Source organism: Trichomycterus rosablanca, chromosome 4 (assembly GCF_030014385.1).
Source record: "Trichomycterus rosablanca isolate fTriRos1 chromosome 4, fTriRos1.hap1, whole genome shotgun sequence".
NCBI classification, from domain to species: domain Eukaryota; kingdom Metazoa; phylum Chordata; class Actinopteri; order Siluriformes; family Trichomycteridae; genus Trichomycterus; species Trichomycterus rosablanca.
In genome coordinates this window covers 14,567,797-14,591,968 of record NC_085991.1, presented here as the reverse complement: position 1 = coordinate 14,591,968, position 24,172 = coordinate 14,567,797, and the positions used below count along the sequence as shown (strand labels likewise).

Below are 24,172 nucleotides of genomic sequence, written 5' to 3'. Positions count from 1 at the left end.
CTCTTGTTCCTGCTGGCTTGTTGGTCTAGGGGTATGATGCTCGCTTCGGGTGCGAGAGGTCCCGGGTTCAAATCCTGGATGAGTCCTCGTTTAGTAGAATGCTTCATTGAACTATACAAAAAACTTATCAAGTGTTCCATTAAAATCTGCCTCTTCAGGTTCTAATCCCAGTGTGCAAATAGAAATGAAACGGGGAGATTAAATGGCAAAACTTGAACAGCTTTCTATGTGGATGCCAAACCACATTATTAAAATTCTAACCTTTAGCTTAAACTTTGACTTTGTAAAATTAAAACAAACCAAAAAAACCCTTTATAAAATCATGCTGCCAAAGTTATTCTAAAAGCCATCGAGAGGTTTTGTGAATCCATGTTTAAATGTAAAGCTCTGTCATTGTGAAGGAAAGTCAAACAGTGCAGAGTATGAAGTCAACACGACAAGGAAAATCTCATGTCAACGTAAATTTCTTTCAATCTTTAGTATTATTAACCGATAACACAAAACATCATAACGTTTGTTTTATGTAAAAAAAGAAATAAATATCACTAACTTTATTATTAGAATATTAAATGCTGTTTTGTTGCCACTGAATTAAATTATTAGATCTGTTTTATTATTTTATTTGTATGTAAAAAAAAAAACCACAAATTGAACCAACTGATCAATGACATGTAAATTAAAGTTGATTTAATTATTTAAAAAATGTTGTCATAAAGAATTGTAACTTTAGTTACTTGGTTACTGTAATATTTGAGTAAATGTAAAGAACTTTTAGTCGTAGTAGGATGGTTTGTCCAAGATTTGTGATTCTTGGGTAAATTTTGGGAGGTGTCTTGTTAAAATCCAAATCTTTACAGTTGACTAATTAAAACCAGTTTGCCAAACTGTTGGCTTTAAATATGATCAAAGTAACACACAGACTCTTGTTCCCACTGGCTTGTTCTAGGGGTATGATTCTCGCTTTGGGTGCGAAAGGTCCTGAGTTCAAATCCCGGATGAGCTCTTGTTTAGTTGAATGCTTCGTTGAACTATACAAAAAACTTATCAAGTGTCCCGTTAAAATCTAATGATCAAACAAAAATGACACATGCTGATGTAACAGTGTTAAATGATGCTCATGTTTATGTGAATAGTTCAGCGCCATCTTTTGGTCATATGCCGCCAGCACCTTTTTCTATTAGGCTAATTGAATGCTGGGAGATCTGCAGCAGATAGAGTGAGCACTGCTGTCGGTAAGTTCGTCTAAGCAAAGCTCCTGAAATACTCTTAAATATTTACTTTTATGAAGCTAGTAACTGTTTAGCTCTGCTATAGTCATGTTCATTAACACTATGTAGATTAACATTCATGAGCTGGTTGTGAATACAGGCTATTTTACACTCTTTTAACCAAAGTTAAGTAAAGTAAATCACACTAATTAGCCTGTTCTGTTTAGGCTGGCTAGCTGACCATTCTGTTGACTTTATGTGGTTGCAGATAAATAAAAAAAGCCCTTCATCCACCAACCAGTGTCTGTGATTGAGGACGGGACGAGACACAAAAGGTCACACCTGCGTTATCTGGCTGCCTGAAAAGCTGAGTGAAAGAACGGAGCTATTAGTTAACACAGAATGAGATCATGGAGTCGACTCCAAACTAATGACAGAACTAACTAAAGCTAGGAAGACAGCACCAGGTGGTACTGTGACCATGACCAGCATATTAGTTACTCGATCCATCAACTACGACTCACAGTTGTAATTCTTATGCTCCTCTCTCGGCCTTGCTTCAAAAAATTGACAAAATAAGTAATGAGGAATCAGGTGAACAATTGATTCTCTTGTGAAGGCTTTGATTGAAATGGAAAGCATGATCAAAACGATGCTCTGGCACATCAGTGTAGATTAAATGGGAGAGATTTCATAAACTTTACCAACATAGCTGAAGCTTTTGGGCTTTGTAGTCTTGTTGGGACTACAGACAGAAAATGTATGCTTCCTGCCGAGAGAGGAAGTGGGTGAAGTTACCTGTTACAGGTGGATTGATTTTTGGAACTCTCTTTGGACTGTTTGCTGTATATGTCAAAACAAAGCACCAGCAAAATTACAAGATCTTTAGTGCATAAGTACTATTAGCATGTCAGGTGGTGGTGGGTTGGAATCCTCTGAATAAATAAAGCTGCACACTGGAAAAATTTGAATGTTTTCTTATACAGTGTTCAATATGTTCTCCAGCTTTCTGCACTGGCAGGATCTGCATTTCACTAACAGACTAACATATCCTCTGTTTGGAACAGAGTTTTGGGATATTTGACTAAGCAAGAAGTACAGACGCCTTGGAAGTAGGGGTGGAAACGGTTATGTCCAAGTGCATGAGTCCTGACAACAAACTGCAACTCTGCACACATTTCTCTTACCCTCTGTTCCCAGGTGAGAATAATTATGATGTTGGGAACCAGGGGTGAACAGTAGGCCGGAACAGGATTACGTGGTGGTACACAGTACAGGACAGAGAGGAGAGCACCTGCCTGCCCAAACACACATTCAAAACCAGTTACACTTTCAGCAAGAAAACCCATCTGCTAAGGTCATGTCATTATCAGTTGCTTCTGAGTCTTTGTGAACTGTCTGTGCTGTATTTTGATCCGTGACAATGTAACTCATTTCTACAGTACATGATCGTGCATGTACGTCTTTATTTACTTCCTACACAGTACCTGTGAATGTGTGAGTTTGATTTACTGTTCTGAGATGTTAGATTATTTCACAACCAGACCACAAACTTTATTAATGTTGTTTCCACCAGGACAGGACAAATAATAAACAATAAATTAGTGTTTGTATTTATTATTAAAGGTTGCACCTTAATTATTTCAATTATTTTGCTATACACTACATCAGCTGTTTCTAATTTCTTTTGACTCTATACAGGTATTGAACATTTGAACACTATATAGTGATGAAGGTTGTAGTAGTAAGTGAGTGAGTTATAATAATGATAAATGCCTTAACCTCTGTCAGGCTTTATTCTTTAATTGATTCAGCTTTTCTTTCATCAATTTTATCATATCAAGCTTGATGCTCTGTCTAAATATTAATACCCTCACCAGCAAACCCATCATCTTGGGATCACAAAGCCCTTCCATCTGAGCACCAAGGAATCTGTTTGTGAGGCTCAGCAGCAGGAGCCTGATGTCGGTTGTGGCTGCTAGAATCTATGTATTGGGTGTATTGGGTTCATGTGTCCCCCTTTGTGAGACACCCAGCCAGTTAATGATGGATAAACTTTTGCTGTTAAAAAATTAAATGATCATTTAAATATATATTTTGAGCCGCTCAGGTGGCGCTCAGTGGTGTTATTGACTGTGCCGAACTCTTCCCTGCAAATCAGATAAACAGGGTGTTTTATGTAAGATGAATAAAAAGAAGTTATGCACACACTCTTACACAACATGAACACATGCACATTGTGTTCTGTGATTGCATGAATTATAATGAGATGGACTTTCATTGTATAGCTGAGAAGAGTAGAGGATGAGCATAATTACAAAAAAGATACAATCACTCGGAGAAAGCAGGTGCTATTTATATTGTACTGTGTGTGTGTGTGTGGTTAACTGATAACAAGCTGTGGGAATATATAACTTTGATCTTCTGAACTTCACATATGTGAGTTTTTGTACAGCATCTAAATAGTTTTGTATCACTGGGCTTCTCTAAGAGCACAGTGATAGAGAGCAGAATCTGTCAGCTTTAGATTGTTGATGGTGAGTTCAGTAGATGTACTGGTTGTTTCATGAAACGAGGATCATCAGGAGTTCTCTCAGCTGTTCGGCCTTTTGCACCTTTATACAGTATAAACTGTGGTGCACTGTTAGGATTTTGTTTGTACCAGTAAAGCCGAATGTAGCTGCTGCTTGACTGATAAGAACATTTTAGAGTAACAGTCTCTGTTTCTTTCCTCACAAGGTTGGGATCTGTTGGGTGAATTTCATCTGCAAAACCATCTGTTGTGAAGAAAGAAGACAATAATGTGTAATTTATTACAAATAAAATTGTCTGGTAATTGAGGAAAATCAACACAATAAATTAACGTCTTAACTCTTAATAATATGTGCATAAATTAACATAATGTTTTCTACCAAATATGAATAAATATTTTATTATTACCTGATGTTACAGTGAGAATCAGTGTTATGTATCTCCCAATATGGAGTAAGTTGCTTAGTTGAGCCATTTCTGAACACTGAATAGTTCAGTATGAAACTCATGACGTCTCTAAGAAACCACATACAGGATGTGCAGATGTTACATCACTACACACATCAATTTAGGTAACAAAAAAGTCTCTCTGTTGTGCTGTATGTACTGGAGCATGATACAGCAAGTTTGGGAAATTTTACCTAAATGTTTGGCAGGTGGCACCAGCAGAAGAGTAAGAGGGGGGTACAGACTTAAGTGCTTCCTGAGACATTAGTAACAAATGGGAGTGATGGTGTGCGAGTGGCCAAATGAGAGCAAGTTTTGAGTTTTATTTTTCAACTTGGAGTGGGTTTAATGTACCTTAAAACATTGGGCACAAGGCGGGAGTACACCCCTGACAGGGTGCCAAGCCATCACAGGGCTTCGACCACTCCCGCCGACGTAGCCAATCATGTTTGTGTATATATCCGACCGGCTGATTGCAGTGCTGAGAATTAAACCCTGGATCTCAGTGGTAGTGGGCAAATGTATTTTATCACTGCACCACTGCCAAACATCAAAAAACTAACTGCTCTGATTGTAAGGGAACATATCAGCAATGAGGTATTTTGAACAATCTGAACACACAGTGTGTGTTACACAAGTTTGTGGCTACTGGTTTTAAATGAAAAGGCCTAGAATTAAGGGGTTTTATTTAACATTCTTATTTACTCGTAGTTGTTCATTATCGTTGAATTTAGGGCTTGGCTGCAATCTCCAGCTGAACAAACACCCCACAGAGGACATTTTGATAAAATGTAGACAATACAGTACTCAGGTACTGTTTTAATACTATGTTTTGTATTTTTACTTTGCATGGAATTAACAGATTTCACATGATGCTGTAACTATACTTGCAAAGAATTTACTACATAAATATTCATTCAGTGTACTTACAGAGTTCAAATAGTAACCTGTATAAAGTTATTCATTAGATAAATACTTTTAAAAATAAAACTAATTAGGTTTCATCCTGCGTTTTACCTAATGAGCTCTGGGTTAAACTATAGCACCCCATGACCCTAATTATGATAAGAATCTGATGAATAAATGAGTTAAAATATACATTTCAAGTGTATTTTCAGGTGACTAGAGCTCACAATAATGCTAAACAGATTATTTAACTTTAGTATGACAGATCATTTTTACTTACTAATTAAAGCAGATTAAAAAGAAAACATGTAAAGTTATTCCCTTTAACAACACACGTTAACACATAAGAACTGACATGTAAATCCCTGACTGTGCTGACTTTGTGCAAGTGAATCTAGAAGAATTGATGCTGTTTTGGCAAAGTGCAGTCACACCAAATATTATTTTGATTTAGATTTCTTTTATGTTAACGGACAAAAATAAACTATTAACACTTCTATTCTTTTCACACCTGCCTATAGTTCCACACCTGCTTAATTAAAAAATAAGATTATGCTTAAGCTTTATAGTTATTTGACATCATACCCTAAGGACTGAGAAAGCAAATGATAAAAAAAATTTAAACGTGCTTATAGCTCCTCCTCTGAGAGAAGGTTTTTGTACAGCGTAGTTAAATTTCCTGTTACTGTGGGCTGCAGAGCACAATAGTACAGAGCAGAGTCAGATACTGCAGCAGAGATGATCTCCAGTTCTACTTTCTTATTCACTTTGTTAAAACTGATGGACATTCTCGGGTCAGATGGCTGAGCCGTGATGACAGTACCCTCATTAATCAGCAGCAGAAACTCTGGTTTTGATCCAGGTTTTTGTCGATACCAGTGAAGTATATTGAATGCTGATTCATATGTGCAGGATAGTGTGATGTTGCTGCCTTCATTTGATGTTAAGCTGGGTTTATCTGATGTAATACTCTCAGCAGCTTCTGCTATAAAACATGTTAACAATATATAACATTTATTTTATTCTAAATTAAAAACATTTAACTAAAATTGTTATCATGTTTGTTATAGTGGATTTAATACAAACTCAATGAAATATGATATTTATTGTATAACACTTACCATTTTCATCAGTAATGAGTAAAATAAAGAGAAGAAGTAACATCATTGAGCTGTGTCAGGTTTATATCTGGCATACCAATAGTTGTCTATACTATATGAAAGAACATAACCCCACCTCACCCCACCCCCAATCCATGTGCATTTATGTTAACCCTGCCTTCATATGTCATGCATCTAGATGCATCTGTTTCCAACATCTTAAGTAATCCATGCCACAAACTTTTGGAAACCAATGTAATTAATCATTAGTGTTTCAGATGCAGATGCTGCACTTTATTGTTTTTTAGCTGTATTTACATCACAACCTAATGCAGGAACACGTATGTTAACTCCTGACAAATGACTGTCATGCTGCTATTACTTCACATAATTGTGTTATTTACAATAAATAAATAGTGACTTACATCATATTTGGACATGACTAGGTGCATTCATGCCTCTTAATATTCGTGAAACAGTCTTTATAATTTATAAAGTGATTGTTATTGTGTCAGTGTTTTTAGATGTGAAAGTAGTAGATGACTATTTAAAATGATAACAGTTTAAGTAGATCAGTGTGTTTTAATGTCTGGCTGTTGCGGATGAGTTGTAGATCAGTGGCACATGTTAACGCTGTCATCAAGAGTGAGTGGCAATAAACGGCACTGTGTTAGAACGTTTCTTTGTGTGTAATTTGCTTTACACACAAACAATGGCCTTATTAACACTTATTAAGTGTTATTTATATTAAGTGTTATTTACATTTTCCTGCCCAGGGCTTTTGGGAGGCTGAACCACAGAAATTAATTCTCGAAATGAATAAATTCATACATTAAAGAGGGTCCATGTGCTACATTTTCCTGTCTTATAATTATACAGTTAGCATTAAAAATACATAATTAACATTCATTTTGTTCAGACAACAGACACACAGCTACACCAATAAGAAAAACACAAAACCTAATGTAGGATTTATGAAAAGCACTATAAAACAATTTGTCTTAAATTACTTATAATTACTCATAAATTCATAACAAATAAAATTTAATATCTAAAAAATATGATATTATTACAGTGGTCTGTAAGTGCTGAATAAGGTTTTATTAAGGTTAACATTATATATAGAACTATAAAAAATCCACAATAAGTACAATCTGTAAATTTGTATTATATCACATATTAATATAATAATATTATATCAAGTTTTATTTAGGATATTGTTGATCGTGTATCACATGTATTGTAGGTGTTTGGTTTTGTGCAGTATCATTGGATTTCCTGTCACTGTGGGCCGCAGAGCACAGTAGTAGAGAGCAGAATCTGATACTGCAGCAGAGAAAATGTTCAGATCCACTCGATTTTTATCTTCATTTATCTTTGCAGAAAATTTAGAACCTGGAGCTTCTTTTTGATATTCAGCAACCAGAATAATGAACTCTGGTCTGAATGTGGAGAACTGACGATACCACAGCAGCTCACCACCTCCAGATCCACTGTAATTGCAGGATAAAGTAACAGAGTTTCCCTCCAAGACATTTTCAGTGGTAGAAACTGATGTAATAGTCTGTGCAGAGGTATAAACTTTAAAAAAAGGAAAATAAAAGTTAATTTAATTAAAAACAATAAAAAACATTAGATTATTAAAAATACATTACATATAATAGTATTTCTTACCTAAAATGACTGAAAGAAGGCAAACAAAACCAAGCAATGCCATGACTGAACTGTAGACTAGTGCAGCTTAAAGCCTCTTATCATTCTTATTCGTTTGAATCACTTCCTTTCTTCAGCTTCTCTTTCCAGAAGTGCAGCTGTTACAGTGTTTAGTAAAATGTAGATGGAGTCTGCCATCATGTGTTTACTTTCCTTCCTACATCTGTGTGCAGAAATTTTTTTTTTTCGATCCCTTCTTTAATCCCCTGCTCTTTCACTAAAGAATGTTGACTTATCAAAATGTCTCTTCAAAATGTATCACAGTGTGCAATTAGAAATCAAAGGTGGCATTAAATTGGTAAACATGTAAATTCTGTCTAATGACATGGGGTTACAAAGGTACTTTATGAAAACAGCACAAAGCTTTCAAATGCTTCCTAGTCCTGACAGTTGACTAATTAAAAGAAGTTTTTACTATTTGGAGCCTTTAAATATTTTTCATGTTTTAACTCTTTAAAAAGAGGTTATAACCAGTCTATGTACTGATACTGGAGGTTTTGATAGTTTTGTAATGCAAGCACCGACCACACTTACCAGCTCAACCAGACAACATAGTTTTGAAGGTCAGTCACGCAGATCAAAGTAACACAAAGACTCTTGTTCCTGCTGGCTCGTTGGTCTAGGGGTATGATTCTCGCTTCGGGTGCGAGAGGTCCCGGGTTCAAATCCCGGACGAGCCTTCATTTAGTGGAATGCTTTGTTGAACTATACAAAAAACTCATCAAGTGTCCCGTTAAAATCTAATGATCAAACAAAAATGACACATGCTGATACACTGGTAGAAGTTGGTAAGCTTATATGGATGTAAATACCTTTCATGCCTTTAATGACTCCTCATGCTTAAACTGTTAGAAATGCTTTAATGAAGCTCTGCATTGAATTTTGTTTTGTCATGAATACACTTCCCAGTGCAACCAGTCAACATGCTTTTGACTCGGAGGTCAAAGAAATGCCCTTGCATTCATCCAGGCTGGCTCGTTGGTCTAGTGGTATGATTCTCGCTTAGGGTGCGAGAGGTCCCGGGTTCAAATCCCGGACGAGCCCTTGTTTACCCATGTTTCATTTATCAACTGCCTATTTAGGTTCTAATCCCAGTGTGCAAATTCTATGTGGATGCCACATAAAATTCTAACCTTTAGCTTAAACTTTGTTCTCGTACAGTTAAAACAAACAAAAAAACCTTTATAAAATCATGCTGCCAGAGTTATTTTAAAAGCCATCGAGAGGTTTTGTGAATCCATGTTTAAATGTAAAGCACTGTCATTGTGAAGGAAAGTCAAACAGTGCAGAGTATGAAGTCAACACGACAAGGAAAATCTCATGTCAACGTAAATTACTTTCAATCTTTAGTATTAATAACCGATAACACAAAACATCAAAACGTTTGTTTTATGTAGAAAAAGAAATAAATATTACTGACTTTATTGTTAGAATATTAAATGCTGTTTTGTTGCCACTGAACTAAATTGTTAGACAAGATCTGTTTTATTTTTTTGATTTGTATTTAAAAAAACAACACAAATTAAACCAACTGATCAATGACATGTAAATTAAAGTTGATTTAATTATTTTAAAAATGTTGACCTAAAGAATTGTAACTTTAGTTATTTGGTAACTGTAATATTTGGGTAAATTTAAAGGACTTTTAGTCGTAGTAGGATGGCTTGTCCAAGATTTGTGATTCTTGGGTAAATTTCGGGAGGTGTTTTGTTAAAATCCAAGTCTTTACAGTTGACTAATTAAAACCAGTTTGCCAAACTGTTGGCTTTAAATATGATCACAGTAAGACAATGACCTATGTTCCCATTGGCTCGTTGGTCTAGGGGTATGATTCTCGCTTTGGGTGCGAGAGGTCCTGGGTTCAAATCCCGGACGAGCCTTCTTTTAGTCGAATGCTTCGTTGAACTATACAAAAAACTTATCAAGTGTCCCGTTAAAATCTAATGATCAAACAAAATTGACACATGCTGATGTAACAGTGTTAAAAGATGCTCATGTTTATGTGTATAGTTCAGCGCCATCTTTTGGTCATATGCCGCCAGCACTTTTTATATAAAACCAATTGAATGCTGGGAGATCCGCAGCAGATAGAGTGAGCGCTGCTGTGGGTCAGTTCGTCTAAGCAAAGCTCCCGAAATACTCTTAAATATTTACTTTTATTAAGCTAGTAACTGTTCAGCTCTGCTATATTTTGTTCATTAACAGTATGTAGATTAACATTCATGAGCTGGTTATGAATACAGGCTATTTTACACTCTTTTAATCTAAGTTTGTAAATCACATGTGCTCAGTTACTGATTAGCCTGTTCTGTTTAGGCTGGCTAGCGGACCATTCCGTTGACTTTATGTGGTTGCTGAACTCGTTGCAGACAAATAAAAAAAAAAACCTTCATCCACCAACCAGTATCTGTGATTGAGGACGGGACGAGACACAAAAGGTCACACTGGCATTGAATACATTTACGGAAATGGCTTTCACTGTTAGAAAGTCTCTCATCCTCACAGCTCATCATAGAAACATTTAGTTTTTCTTTTTCAGGTCAAACATTGTTTGGATTCCCCATTTCTCTGCAATTCCACAAGCAGTTTCTGTTGCTTTGTTAAAGTCTACTCTAAATTTTGATAAGGCATTAGCTGCAAATTGTTAGTTAAGCAAATTGACTGACTTTTGGACATCTGCATCTTTTGCTTGTAATAACTTGGAAACTGTGTTTATGTTTTCCTGTACTTTTGTCTGAAGGACAACAAGAATAATGAAGCTAAATTTTTCCAGCTTTTTCTTCAAGACAAGTGCCTCATTTTGTCCGTCTGTCTTTTCACTGACCAAGAAAAGTTTAGTCAAAGCTTTTATGATGTCGGTGTAACGGTACTGGAGAGCAACAAGGGAGTCGTGCCTTGAGGACCAACATGTGGGACACCGACGCTTCAGCGTTAACTTGAAATGCTGTGATAAATCTGATGAAATCATGCCACTGAGCACTGACCACCTTTTTCACTCTGACCAAAGAAAGTACAAGTGCCTGTACAGTGTAATAAAACTCTCTGATTTCTGGTATATTTTTCACTGAATCATTAAGAACTAGATTAAGATTATGTGCAGCACAATGAACATAATATGCTAGAGGCTCCGTTTCAGCAATTCTGGCCTGCACACCTGAATAGATTCCACTCATATTGGCCGCCCCATCATATCCTTGTCCACGACATTTGCTGAGATCAAGGCAATTATTTTCAATACTTTCCAAGATTTTCTTTTTAAGTTCACAAGCTGTTGTATGTATATATATTTTTAGTTGTTGAAACGAGTGGAGAAATTCTAAACGCAGCTCATTATGTAAGTAAAAGGCATTAATTAATTCATTTAATTTAAGTAAGCTTTGTAGTGCAAGCGTGTCCGAGCGTGTTATGAAAATGTTAATTTAACTGTTTTGAGAGTTATATGGTGAAGTAATGTTAATGCTTTATGGATTTGTCTGTGCACACTTGGGGAATCTAAGCAAACCTTTCTTACTTTAGTTTGATTTTTACGTGCTGACTGATGTACTACAAGTACCATTTTATTAGTATGTCAGTGCTTGTGTTAATATGCAATTTCTTACACATAAATGGGGCTCTGATATTATTATGTGTTCCAGAGGATACAGAAGCATTACAGGACCACAAAGAACATGAAAACGGGGATTCTTGAAGTGGTGAAGGAGAGTGCTGTTTTATCAAGATCACTGTCCAGTGCAGTCAATGTTGCAGTTGTAATTGAAGAAGAAGTAGTAATGGACAACCTGCCCCACTACACTAATGCCTTCAAGACACCAAACCATCGAAACTGGTTTTTATTCCACCTTAAAAATGAGCAATTACATTCAGTTGCTAAGTTGACTTGTAATTTGTAGTTGCCCTTGCACCTTAAAAACTACATTTAGGCTCTACTTACATTTTCTAATATAAATTGTTTTAATTACACACTATAACATGTATAACTTGTCATTTGTTTGATGCTTGTGAATGCTGAATGTTTAAAAAAATTTATTGTTTATATGATACATGCAAATAAAATGTATTTGTTAAGAATTTACGTTTGCTATGCAGTGTTCACTTATTCAGTATATTTTACATTTACTGATGATACTAATTAATAATTAACTGGACTAAACAAATGTAGCTGACAGAAGTGAAAATATATTGTTGGGTCAACAAGATGTATTTGATGAATTTCATTGACTCAACCTATTTTTTTTAGTTGGTCCTAAATTCTATGGTTGTCAGCAGAACTTAAAATATGCATTTCAGATAACTTAAATTAGGCCAACTAAAAAAATTAGATGCAACAAGTCACTAAGAATTTTTAAGTTGGAGAGACTTGAAATTTTTTACAGTGAAGTCACACACAGGAAGTGCAGGCTCTAAAGTAGGGCTGTGCGATATGACTAAAATCTCTCAATATGCTTTTGAGAAGTGGTGATTCATCAAGTTGTTCGAGCACGACACCATAATGAAATAGAGTGAGCGAAACGAATGAATCTTTACCATAGATAAGAGCACAGCTCCCCGATTCGATTCCAATAAATAATTCATTTGAAAAGAGTCGTTTCTGACTCGTTGACTCAGTGATTCAGTTTGCAGGCCTTACTCTAAAGGACAGTTTTGTAAATGCTCAACGGGCCGGATCAAACAGCCTAAGTATGTGGCCCGTTTGCCCACCACTGCATTAGACTATATATTTTTATTATATGTTTATTATTTTTTGTGTAAATGCTTTTCATTGAATCATTCATTGTTTTACAGTAAGTCCAGTAAATCAGACCCCTTCTTCAATACCAATATAAGTAGGAGGCCAATGATGACACTTCATTTAAAAATAAACATTAGCAAGTAATTGTACTTCCAGAAATAAAAACAAAATCACATATGGATTCAAGAAATAAAATGTTAAACAAATAGCTCCTTCTTCTAAAAATAGCAGATTCTCTCACAGTTGCTTTTTGCTCAGTGTTGGATTTCCTGTCGCTGTGGTCTGCAGATGCAGTAGTACAATACAGAGGCAGATACTGCAGCAGAGAAGATCTTATATTCATGTTACCATTTATGTAGGTGACACTGTGGCTCAGTGGGTAGCACTGTCACCTCACAGCAAGAAGGTCCTGGGTTCCATCCCTAGGTGGGGCAGTCTGGGTTATTTCTGTGTGGAGTCCAAAGACATGCAAGTGAGGTGAAGTGGGCATACAAAATTGTCCATGACTGTGTTTGACATTAAACTTGTGAACTGATAAACCTTGTGTAACCAGTGTAACTACCTGTTCTGTCATGAATGTAACCAAAGTGTAAAACATGTAAAACTTGTCAAGAACTAAAAACAGTTTGATATAAATGGAAATGGAATTTAAATAAATGGTAGGAAACCTAACCTATAAATATTTGCTTGCTATGTTTCTGTAGTATTTAATAATAGTATTTAGTATTTATACATGTTAGGTTTTAGTGTGTTATTATTGTGTAATTAATAATACTCTTTGATACTTATTGTAGGATAAATAATAGTAATAAAAAAAACCATTACCCTAGTAGAAATGTGAGAATTAGTAATGAACAGTTAGGAAAATGACTGGTAATATTTTTAGAAGCCATCTATGTGCCTTATTGCTTTTAACTCATTTACAGTCAACCATACAAAGAGCTTTAAAGTGTTATGACATCATAGGTTGGGAGCAAAACATGTAAACATGCTAACAGCTCCCTCTTTGTTTTGTTTTGTTTTTATTGAACCATTTCATATTTTTTAAATAGATGCAATGCCTCTTATAAAAAACTGAAACAGTCAGGGATAACACAAAAAGTCCGTAGACTTATTTCCATTGTGGTCCCTATACATAATCAAGTCCAACAATCAGCAGCATAGCAAGCTTGACATCGTAATACAATCATTATAACACAACACAATATATTCAATTTAATTCATAAACATTATTAGAACTTTTAATTAGCAAACGTTCCCCTTTCATGCAACCATTCCTTAACAGCCTGTCTAAACCCTCGCAAACTGTCACATATTTTAAAAGGCCCTGGCAAACGATTCCACAACGATACTGCTATAAACCTGAAAAAATCCCTACCCACTTTACTTTTACAGCATGGAAGTACTAAATCTGTGGATGATCTTCTTGTAAAATAACCATGAACATCCCTCACCTGAATAAAATAATTTTTAAAATACTGTGGAACAGTTCCATGTATAATCTTGTACACATTACACAATTCTATCAGAGCAACCCTATCCTGAACTTTTAACCACCCAATCATTTGATAATGATTCATTTAAATTAAAAATAACCCTAACTAATTTATTTGAGATGTTTGAAGCCTAGTTTTAATCTGTTTTGTAATGCCATTATACCATGAACAACAGGCATAATCAAAAAAAGGCTGAACCAAAGCCCCTGACAAGGTAATCATAGTTTTTCTATCTAAGAACTTTGAAATTCTTGCAAGAAACCTAATTCTTTGATTAATCTTAGTTAAAATCTTATCTGCCTGACCCCTACCTGATATATATCTATCTAAAATACATCCTAAATACGTAACTGAATCCCTAGTTTTTAACACATTGTCCCCCACAACCACATTAAAAACTGAGATCTTGTTTAATTTTACTCTCGTACCAAATAAAATTGATTCAGATTTTTCCAAATGAAGTGACAACCTATTCTCAGACAACCACCTACTACCTTTAATAATTCATCACTTAATGTACGTTCTATAATACTTTTATCTTTGTCAGAAAATAAGAGTGCTGAATCATCGGCGTACAAAAGAAGTTTACATGAACATATCGACTTTAAATCATTGATATACAAAAGGAAAAAGAGTGGACCCAATACACTTCCTTTGGGAACCCCACAATAAATAAATCTGGGTAAGGATAAAACACCTCCTATTTCCACCTGCTGTTTACGTCCTTTTAAATATGAAGCACCCCATTTTACAGCAATATCCTTAAAACCAATAGCTTTTACCAATAGCTTTTGTCAATAAAATCTCATGGTCAACAGTATCAAAAGCCTTCTGCAAATCCAACATTATCATGCCACATAAATTCCCTTTATCTATCTCACTTCTAATAAAATCGGTTAAATAAAGTAAACACGTATCAGTGGAATGAGACTTCCTAAACCCAGATTGAAATTCATAAATAAGATTTTGGCCAGTCAAATAATCATCTATCTGTTCAAAGATAATCTTTTCGATTATCTTTGATAAAGTACTTCTTATATCGGCCTATAAATTTCTTCATTTAATTTACTACCTTTCTTGTGAAAAGGAATCACCCTTGCATCTTTAAACTGTACTGGAAAGTACCCATATTGAATTGATAAATTAATAATATGTGTAATGCATGGGGAAATAACCTCTGCAGCATCTCTTAAAAATCTAGCTGGGATATTATCAAGACCCATTGCTTTAGAACAGTTTAAATTCATACGTTTTTTACATACTGCTTCCTCTGACATAATTAAAAGAAAAACTATCCATTACAACTCCTTGTCGTTTATAATAGTTGTGAACATAACTCTCCCCATACTGACCATTCTGACTGGGCAGCTTGTCCACTAGTCTACTAGAAGCTGAGGTAAAAAAACTATTTAGCCTCTCAGCCACCTCTTTCTTATCTGATATAACCCTATTTTCAGATTCCAAACTAAAATTACTACTTTTAGTTGTCAATCGATTACTATAACCAAGCTGTTTAAGCGACTTCCATAACTTGCTAGAATCCTTTCTATATTCAAATATCGTTTCTGTGAAATAAGTCTTTTTATTTTTTTCTATTAATCTGTTTACCTCATTCCTTTGTTTTTTAAACTCTGTCCAGCTCTCATCATCCTTATTTCTTATGAAAATTAAATACAATCTATTTCTCTTCTTAATTTCTTCCAAAATTTCACTATTCATCCAAGGTGCGGTTCTTTGCTTTACTCTAATGTTTCTTACTGGAGCTAATTTATCTATTACCTCTAAAAACATACTTTAAAAACTAACACTGCTTGGTCCACATTATTACATTTTAAAACCTCTGACCAATTCATTTGACTCAAACCTTCTAAAAACGCATCCTTAGTATACCGTTTTAGAGACCTAATATTTATAGTATTATGACAATTAAGCACATTTTTCTTAATCTTTCTTGTACAAAAAACACCACAGTGATCACTCATCCCACAATGTATAAACCACTTTTGACTATCTTAGACTATCACTAGAACAAGATCAATTACAGTCTGTGTAGACAAACAGACTCGTGTTGGTTCATTAATCAATTGATAAAAACCGAACATACGACAAAAATTCATCAAGGCCTTAAATGAGGTAATATTAGCATTCCAAACATCAGTATTAAAATCACCAACCATAATCACTTCTGTTTTAACCATGTATTCACATCTACCACATACCTCTTCCAGTAAGTCATAAAAATTACTCTGATCTGGAGGTCTATAACATGTTCCAATCAAAATAGGCTTACACATTGGTAACAAGATATCTAACCATACAGCTTCGATTTCATCATGATTTAGGTCTTCCCTTTGTTTAAAATTTAAATCTGCCCTTATATAAACACATACTCCTCCACCTTTACGATTCCGGTCTCTACGCACAATAACATAATTCTCAATATCTATTTCTGCATCTCTGATAGAACTGTCCAGCCAAGATTCTGAAATACACAGAAGAGCAACTCTATTGCTTCTACACAGAAGTCGAATCTCATCAATCTTAGGTTGAAGGCTTCTGATGTTAAGATGAAGTATATGCAGACCCCTTGATGAAAAAAACGAGTCCACACTGTGGTTTTCTTGCCGCACAATATGCTCGAAACCTGGCTGAGTGTTCCGGCTTCCCAATCGAGCAGTCGGCATTTCCATATGTACCGGCATATGTGCAATACCGCTTCCATCGCTACGCGCACATACTTTCGCTTTCTCCTTCGCCTTCAGTCCCCGCCAAGATAACCGTCCTAGCCCTAGACATTGATGTATATCCCCTGATATTAACAAACATATTGAAATAATCAGGTAATTAATTCTATTACTTTGATGATTGCGAGTACACTTGAGCTGACGCTTGGCCGGAAACAAAGATGGGTAAACAAACGTTTCCAGAAACTCTTTCCATGACCAAAATGCTTGTCTCTACAAATTTCCTGACGGTCCAAAGTAATTTCTAAAAGTTCCATTCGTCGTCCATGCAACTTTCCACAAAAAAACTCTAAAAACAACACATAAATTAAAAGAGTTAACAACACTCCAAACATGCCACACTTGCCAGCCGCCATCTTGATTAGTGAGGCAGTTAACCCACATCCCCAGTTCATCTTCTGAACAAACAGGCTTTTTGTACAGCACAGTTTAAGTTCATATCACTGTGGGCCTCATGGCACAGTAGTAGAGTGCAGAGTCAGATACTGCAGCAGGGTTGATCTCCAGATCCACTTTCTTTTCCTTTTTGTTATGTTTGATGGACATTCTCCGGTCAGGTGGTTGAGCCGGGGTGACAGTACCTTCATAAATCAGCAGCAGAAATTCTGGTTTTGATCCAGGTTTTTGTTGATACCAGTGGAGACCACTTTCAAATCCTTCATATATACAAGACAGTGTGATGTTTCTTCCTTCAGTTGAAGATACGCTGGTTTGACTGGGTTTAATGCTCTCAGCAGCCTCTGCTAAAAATAAATAAATAAATAATAACATATAATTTATTTTGACTGGATATTGCGATTATGTTTATAGTACAAAATGAATACATGACCAATGAAACATGATGCTTATAATATAACTTACCATTATCATCAGCAATAATGAAGATGAAGAACAGGAGTAACATCATTGTGCTGAATGTCAAATTCAAATAAAACATAAGGAATTGTTTCTACTGTATGTAACCACATCTAGCTCCCCACCCCCAATTCAGTTAGTCATGTTAACTCCTCTTTCATCTGATATTGTGAAGGTAGATGATCAAATCTTATTTATGAATACAATCTAGATGTAGATAATCATGTCTGCAATTTAGGATTATGAATGTATTTGTTTTGAGATGGTTGGTTAATTTAAAATTTTGGTTTACAGTTTATTTGTACATTTTTTCATTTACTTGTATAAAGTTTAGTGGCTCAAAAAGTTGGTTTATTATTAAATAGTATTTCATTCATTTATTGTTTTACTACTGCTTGTTGTATTGGTTATTTATCGTCCTGTTGTTAACCACTATGGTGGTTCCACCTCCAAAGAAAGTCAAGGTCCACAGCAGAATGTAGTCCAAAAAATAAGGCTTAATTTATTTGAAATAATACAAGAAAGTGTCACTTGGAGGTCTGAAACTAAAATAAAAATAAGGACTGCAAAGATAAACTTAACACTGTAAAAATTGCTGTAAATTTACAGTAAATATTTCACAGTAAAATACTATTTTTTATTATTTAAAATTAGTACTATACTAAAGTTAGTACTATACTGTATGATATGGCTGTGCCTTAGTTTACAGTAAAATACAAGAAACCGCAATGCATGATTGGATTTCTGTTTTTTAGGTGGGAGTTAGAAGCTTACACCAACACCGTTTACTTTTAATTAGTGTCAGCAAAACACGGTATTGTTTGATTCTGAATCCAGTTTTAGTATACGTCTATATTCATGTGGTGAACCGCAGTTTAGGAAACAAAAATATTTGTTTTTATATCGGGTCCATTCAAATGTGCCTTGACAGTTGAGGTGGTTGAATCGCAAACTATATTTAAAATGAGGTGCATATTGAGGTATAATATTTTTAAAAAGTAAATAATTGACACTTTAGGTGTAAATTTGATTGATGTTTTTTTTTTTAAATGATTTTCTCCCCATTTTCCTCCCCATTTTCCTCCCCATTTTCCTCCCAATTTAGCGCACTCAATTTTGTCTTCCGCTGCTGAGAGATACCAGATTGCATCCGAGGAGAGCACGTCACTGAACACACCTCTTCCGACACATGTACAGCCCTCCTTTTTTCTTCCGCCAATCAGAGTCCGTACATAGCGTATGAAGACCCACCCACCCACCCACCCACCCACCAGCCCAGCAGTACAGCCCTGTTACAGAGGTTAGTAACATGTAGATGGAGTCTGCCACCATGTACACACTTACACTCACTACATCTGTGTGAAACAAAACCTACTATATATTTGTACTGTATAACTGATCATTTATGCAAATATTATATGTAATATGTTTATTCTTACAGAACTGCTGTCTATTTTATATTTGATATTAACATTAACTTAAACTCTTGCTTTATGTCTTGTTATGTATTTAATACATTGTGCGACTGATACACTGTTAGTACATTTGGTTTATAATTTTAAATAAAGTATTTATCATGGTAAGCAATAAGCCAGAAGACACTCGCAAAAAGTGCACTGAAAGACACGTCAAGATTTTGCACACAATAATTTAGAAGGAAAGAAGGCTTACCATATCATCCCAACACCACTGTACCTACTGTAAAATATATACAATCTTGGCAAATTGTACTTTGCAGTACAGTCTATTAAAAAAAACATGTATTAAGCTGTGTGCTGGAACATATACGCATCTATAAAAACAACACAGGGTGGCACAGTGAGCACTGTCACCTCACAGCACGAAGGTCCTGGGTTTGATTCCCAAGTGATGCAGTTCGGGTCTGTTCTGTGTGGAATTTACATGATCTCCTGTGTTTTACTCTGGTGACTCTGGTTTTAAGTCAGGTTTATTGAAGCTACAAAAAATGTGTGTGTGTTTGCACTGTAATGAACTGGCAACCTGTCTATGATGTTTCCTACCTTTCGCCTGGTGAATTGTACTAACCACAACCCTGAATACGATAAAGCGGTTATAAAACATACAATGAATGAATGAATGAAAAATAACCTAAATCTGGACATTTTGACAAGACAACAACCCTAAACAAAATGCCAAATAACTGTAAAAAGAAAGTGAAGGTGCTTGCATGGCCTGACTTGCATCCTAATGATAAAGGATTTTGAAATAGCTCGTCCTTCAGAGGCATTCTTATAGTTTCCAGTTGTCGAAGACAATTTACCAAGATTAATGAGCCAAAACTAAACCATGATGCTGCAATACTATATACATCCTTAATCTGTAATGTCCAATATTATGCTTATATTATTAATTTGTAGTATTGGAATACTTTTTTACTTCCAAAACTTGGAACGGGGGCAATTTAGGGCTAGTAATGAGGTGAAAAAACTAAATAATGATGTGATTCCAATCAGGTGATGTCAACAGGTGATTGTAATTATGGTTTGGTACAAAAGCAGCATCCAGGAAAGGCTGAGTCTTTGATGAGTAAAGATGATCAGAGGATCTCCAGATTGTCAACAAATGTGTGAGAAAATGATTGAAATATTTAAAAACAATGTACCTCAAAGAAATATTGGAAGTGATTTGCATATTTCTCCCTCTACAGTGCATAATATCATTAAACCATTCAAGGAATCGAGAGGAATTTCTGTGTGTAAAGGTCAGGGTGCAAGCTTAAGCTAAACGCTCGTGATCTTCGATCCCTCAGACGGCACTGCATCAAGAACTGCCACTCAACTATAGCTGATATAACCACATGGGTGAGGGATTACTTTGGCAAACCTTTGTCAAGCTCTACAATACAGAGTTACATGCACAAATGCCACTTAAATCTTTACTGTGCAAAAAAGGAGTCTTATGTTAACCATGTCCAGAAGTGGTGTTGACTTATCTGGGCTCGGCGGCATCTAGGATGAACCATCACACAGTGGAAACGTGTATTGTGGTCAGATGAATTAAGATTTCAGGTCTTTTTTGTTTATTCACGGAACCCAGGGCCCCATCCTTATTTCATAAATGTATGTCTAAGTATTCACCTTAGAGGGATAGGGGCACTACACCTATCATGTCCCGGCTTGGAGATCTCTCACATCCTCAACGATTAATCCATTAGTGTTATGAAATAAAACAAACCACACTGGTTCCCGTTTAGCCACAGATGTCCTCTTCAAAATCCAGCAGGGTTTAATAATCTAAAAACGTGACAGAACTTTAACAGGAAATCTCAACTCTGCGTCAAATCTAATTGATCCATCGCGTTTGATTGACATCCACAATCTTCCAATTGTTGACACTTTGGACGACAGGCCGTAAAGTGAGATGTATCACGTGAACAACAGCTCGAACGTAAGTGAAACCAAAAATGCTGCTAAATGTTCTGTGTGTAAAAGTGAATATAAAAACAGCAGTTTTGTATAAGTGCAATGTTGTAAGTTCTGTATTTATTCCTTTAGAATATTTGTTTCACAGTCTGAGCATTGTTATTTAGATAGCTAGTTTAACCATGGTGCATTGAGACATGTACTATTACTATTAATATTACTACTATTAATATCATTATTATTATTATTTATTATTATTTTATTTATTATTATTATTATTTCATTATTATTTATTATTATTATTTTATTATTTTTATTATTATTTTATTACTGTTAAAATAATTTACGCTGCACCGTCAGGACAAAAACAAACCACAAGCTTTGTGGAACTGCTCATGAATCTCCACTATCAAATTATATCAAGAATATAAAACAATAATTAAGGATTTAAATGTCTGAGAAAATTGCAGAAGAACCTCTGAAGATGGCAGTTCAGTTTGGTTCTTCAGATGTTTTCACCTTGTTTACGATCCCAGGAGCCAGTAAACCTTCATCAGTTCACCTTTAATAAGCACCAGAACTAAATCCAGCAGTTAATTTTTTTAATTAACTTTATTTTTATTTTGATGACGGAAAAGTTTCTGGACGATCCCTGTGGAGCAAGGACGTTCTGAAGGACGCCACAGCGCTGCAGAACACAGCAGAGCCGATGAGACGTATTGTGAGGATGGCAGCACCATTACAGGGCGCACGGTCCAGCGGCTCGTTCTCTTCATCTTCAGCATGTAGACCGGCAACACGGGGGCGCCGGCGGGGTCAAACATGCCTACACAAAACACACACACACACGTTACAGGAACACTCCAACCTTCACCTGCTCACTAGGATAAAGATCTAAATCTGAAAATAACCCACCTTCATTCTCGATCGTGGTCTCCATCAGTCTCTCATACTCTTTATATTGGGTTATGAATGTGGGAGCAATAAAAACATGCTCGTCCTGAACTTTCTGCTGCTGCACCACTTCATCAGAGGACCTGAAGATCTTCTCCAGAACAGCCTCAAGTGGATCTGCTGGAGAAATGAAACCTGATTCAGCACCATGATGGATTAAACACCACACAGCTCAAACCTCACTTCAAGATGTACCTTCAATCCCTTCTATAAGCTTCTTCTCCTCCATGCTCGGCTCTACCGGGTTCTTCTCTTCCATCTGTACCACCTGTATTTCTGGTTCCTGCCCTTGGTCCTGCAGAACCTGTGTATTCATCCCTGCATTCTCCTCATTTCCCATCATCTGATTATCCTCCGAGCTCGGCTCCACCTGGTTCGTCTCTTTCATCTGTACCACCTGTACCTCTGGTTCCTGCCCTTGGTCCAGCCGAACCTGGGTGCTCATCCCTGCGTTCTCTTCGTTTCCTGTTATCTGTTGTTCCTCCACATTCGTGTCCTCCTGCCTCGCCTTCTTTTTGAGTCTCTGCCACCATTTCTTCTTCTTCTTCTCCTTCTTCTCAGGTTTGGGTCTGTGTGGCTCCTCATCCTTGTCAGCCGGGGAGCTACAACACCACAACTTCTTAAACCAGAACATTTTAGCTGCTGCTGCTTCGATGCTCCGTCTCAAAGTGAAGCAGCACCAGCACAGGAGCTCAGATCAGAGCTTGTAGAATGTTGTGACATCATCATGATGTTACAGTGTGTGCTGGAGCTGAGAGCAGAGCTGATGATCACAGCACCACTCAGTGTCTTTAACATTCACTTCAGATGTGGACACGCCCAGTGTAGATCTGTATAGCCAAAAGTATGTGGACACCCCCAGAGAGCACACACACAAACACCAAAGCATTTCTTTTGTAAATGTAACTGAGGTTAATATTACGACCTGCAGCTTCTCCATCATGTTAATACACAATACTGCAGATGCAGCTGCTAGTGGGGGTGAAGCACAGAATTATGGGTCTCCAGAATCTGGGTTCAATCCTAACATTTGACAACTACCAGGTAAGTATGAGGTGGAGGTACCGCCGAACAGAGACACCGAATCACACACCGTTCAAACTCACGGTGAGCTCCACTCGTCTACTCATCACACCAGCATAAACCTCACCGAACACAAACGCCGCTATTCTGCAACATCAAAACGACCACGCCGACATTTGCCTGAAAATAAGGAAAAAAAAAAAACACTTGTTTCAACCAAAACAGAAGAAAAAAATGATCATTTCAAATTGATCTACAAAAAAGAAAAAAAAAACACTGTAAAAATCCACCTGACAAGTGTCACGAAGCACTCACAGGCAGTATTAGGAATCAAGTGCAGGTTTTATTAAGGGCAATAAACAAGGTCAGAATCCAAAAACAGTCCAAGGTCATACACGGGTGATCCAAAATGTCCAAGCAAACAAATCCAAAGGGCAAAAGAGAATACTCACAATCCAGATACAGAAACAATCAAGGTCATACACTAATAAACAGATATACTCTAGAAAACGCTCAGAATTGCAAAACAAGACTTCGCAACAGGTGTTTCATCCTGTGGGGTATTTATACCCTCACAGAATGGCCGTCAAACAGGAAGTGGTTGCACGTTAGAAATCTGGAGACAGGGACCTCTGGTGGTGTGGAGGAGCAGCCACAGCCGGTGTGACATAACCCCCCTCCTGACGGGCGGCTCCCGACGCCGAGAACCCCTTCCTTTTGGGGCGTCCTCTGGGTTTAGGGGCTGGATGATCTGGAAAGTCCCTGTGAAAGTCCTCTATGAGTGAGGGATCTAAAATATCACTCGCAGGGACCCAAGACCGCTCCTCTAGTCCATAGCCCTCCCAGTCGACCAGGTAGAACAATCTACCAGCACGGCGTCTTGAATCTAACAGCCGGCTTACACTGTAGGCGGGGGAACCATCCACGTCCAGCGGAGGAGGGGGTTCTGTCACAGCCAACTGCCTCTGTCCTGGTCTGAAACCTGGTACTTCCCTTCTATGAAGGTCTGCTTTTACCTTTTGTCTACGAATCGCTTTCTGCAGCCTTACATGTGCCTCCTCCCATGTCTTCCTGCTCCTCCT

The 24,172-nt window shown here is 36.6% G+C and overlaps 1 protein-coding gene, 4 non-coding genes and 1 gene segment (V, D, J or C); 4 read left to right on the top strand and 2 right to left on the bottom strand.

Moving 5' to 3' along the window:
- The first annotated feature begins 14 nt into the window (after positions 1-14).
- trnap-cgg (transfer RNA proline (anticodon CGG)) lies at positions 15-86 on the top strand. The gene has a single exon. It is a non-coding gene; the product is annotated as a tRNA-Pro (tRNA).
- Positions 87-8,514: 8,428 nt separating this feature from the next.
- On the top strand, positions 8,515-8,586 carry trnap-cgg (transfer RNA proline (anticodon CGG)). The gene has a single exon. It is a non-coding gene; the product is annotated as a tRNA-Pro (tRNA).
- Positions 8,587-8,878: 292 nt separating this feature from the next.
- trnap-agg (transfer RNA proline (anticodon AGG)) lies at positions 8,879-8,950 on the top strand. Its single transcript has one exon. It is a non-coding gene; the product is annotated as a tRNA-Pro (tRNA).
- Positions 8,951-9,714: 764 nt separating this feature from the next.
- Positions 9,715-9,786, top strand: trnap-ugg (transfer RNA proline (anticodon UGG)). The gene has a single exon. It is a non-coding gene; the product is annotated as a tRNA-Pro (tRNA).
- Positions 9,787-17,119: 7,333 nt separating this feature from the next.
- Positions 17,120-17,779, bottom strand: LOC134311840 (T cell receptor alpha variable 14/delta variable 4-like). The segment is given in 3 exon segments: positions 17,120-17,164; positions 17,320-17,618; positions 17,737-17,779. Coding segments are annotated over 3 exon segments (387 nt in total).
- Positions 17,780-21,706: 3,927 nt separating this feature from the next.
- On the bottom strand, positions 21,707-22,722 carry LOC134311415 (uncharacterized). 2 transcript variants are annotated; one of them, XM_062993053.1, is made up of 3 exons: positions 22,263-22,722; positions 22,029-22,187; positions 21,707-21,939 (listed from the first exon to the last, which is right to left on the bottom strand). In XM_062993053.1, exons 1-3 carry the CDS (start codon positions 22,699-22,701, stop codon positions 21,716-21,718), a joined length of 822 nt encoding a protein of 273 aa, XP_062849123.1. In that variant the 5' UTR covers positions 22,702-22,722; the 3' UTR covers positions 21,707-21,715. The 2 variants fall into 2 exon arrangements, with proteins under 2 accessions (XP_062849123.1, XP_062849124.1); XM_062993054.1 differs by having other exon boundaries at positions 22,029-22,184.
- Positions 22,723-24,172: the final 1,450 nt, after the last annotated feature.

Coding starts and splice junctions, on each gene's coding strand:
- LOC134311415 (XM_062993053.1), bottom strand. CDS start 22,701: ATGTTCTGGTTTAAGAAGTTGTGGTGTTGTAGCTCCCCGGCTGACAAG. Junction 22,188..22,262: donor GCTTATAGAAGGGATTGAAG/GTACATCTTGAA, acceptor TCATTTCTCCAG/CAGATCCACTTGAGGCTGTT. Junction 21,940..22,028: donor GACCACGATCGAGAATGAAG/GTGGGTTATTTT, acceptor TGTTTTGTGTAG/GCATGTTTGACCCCGCCGGC.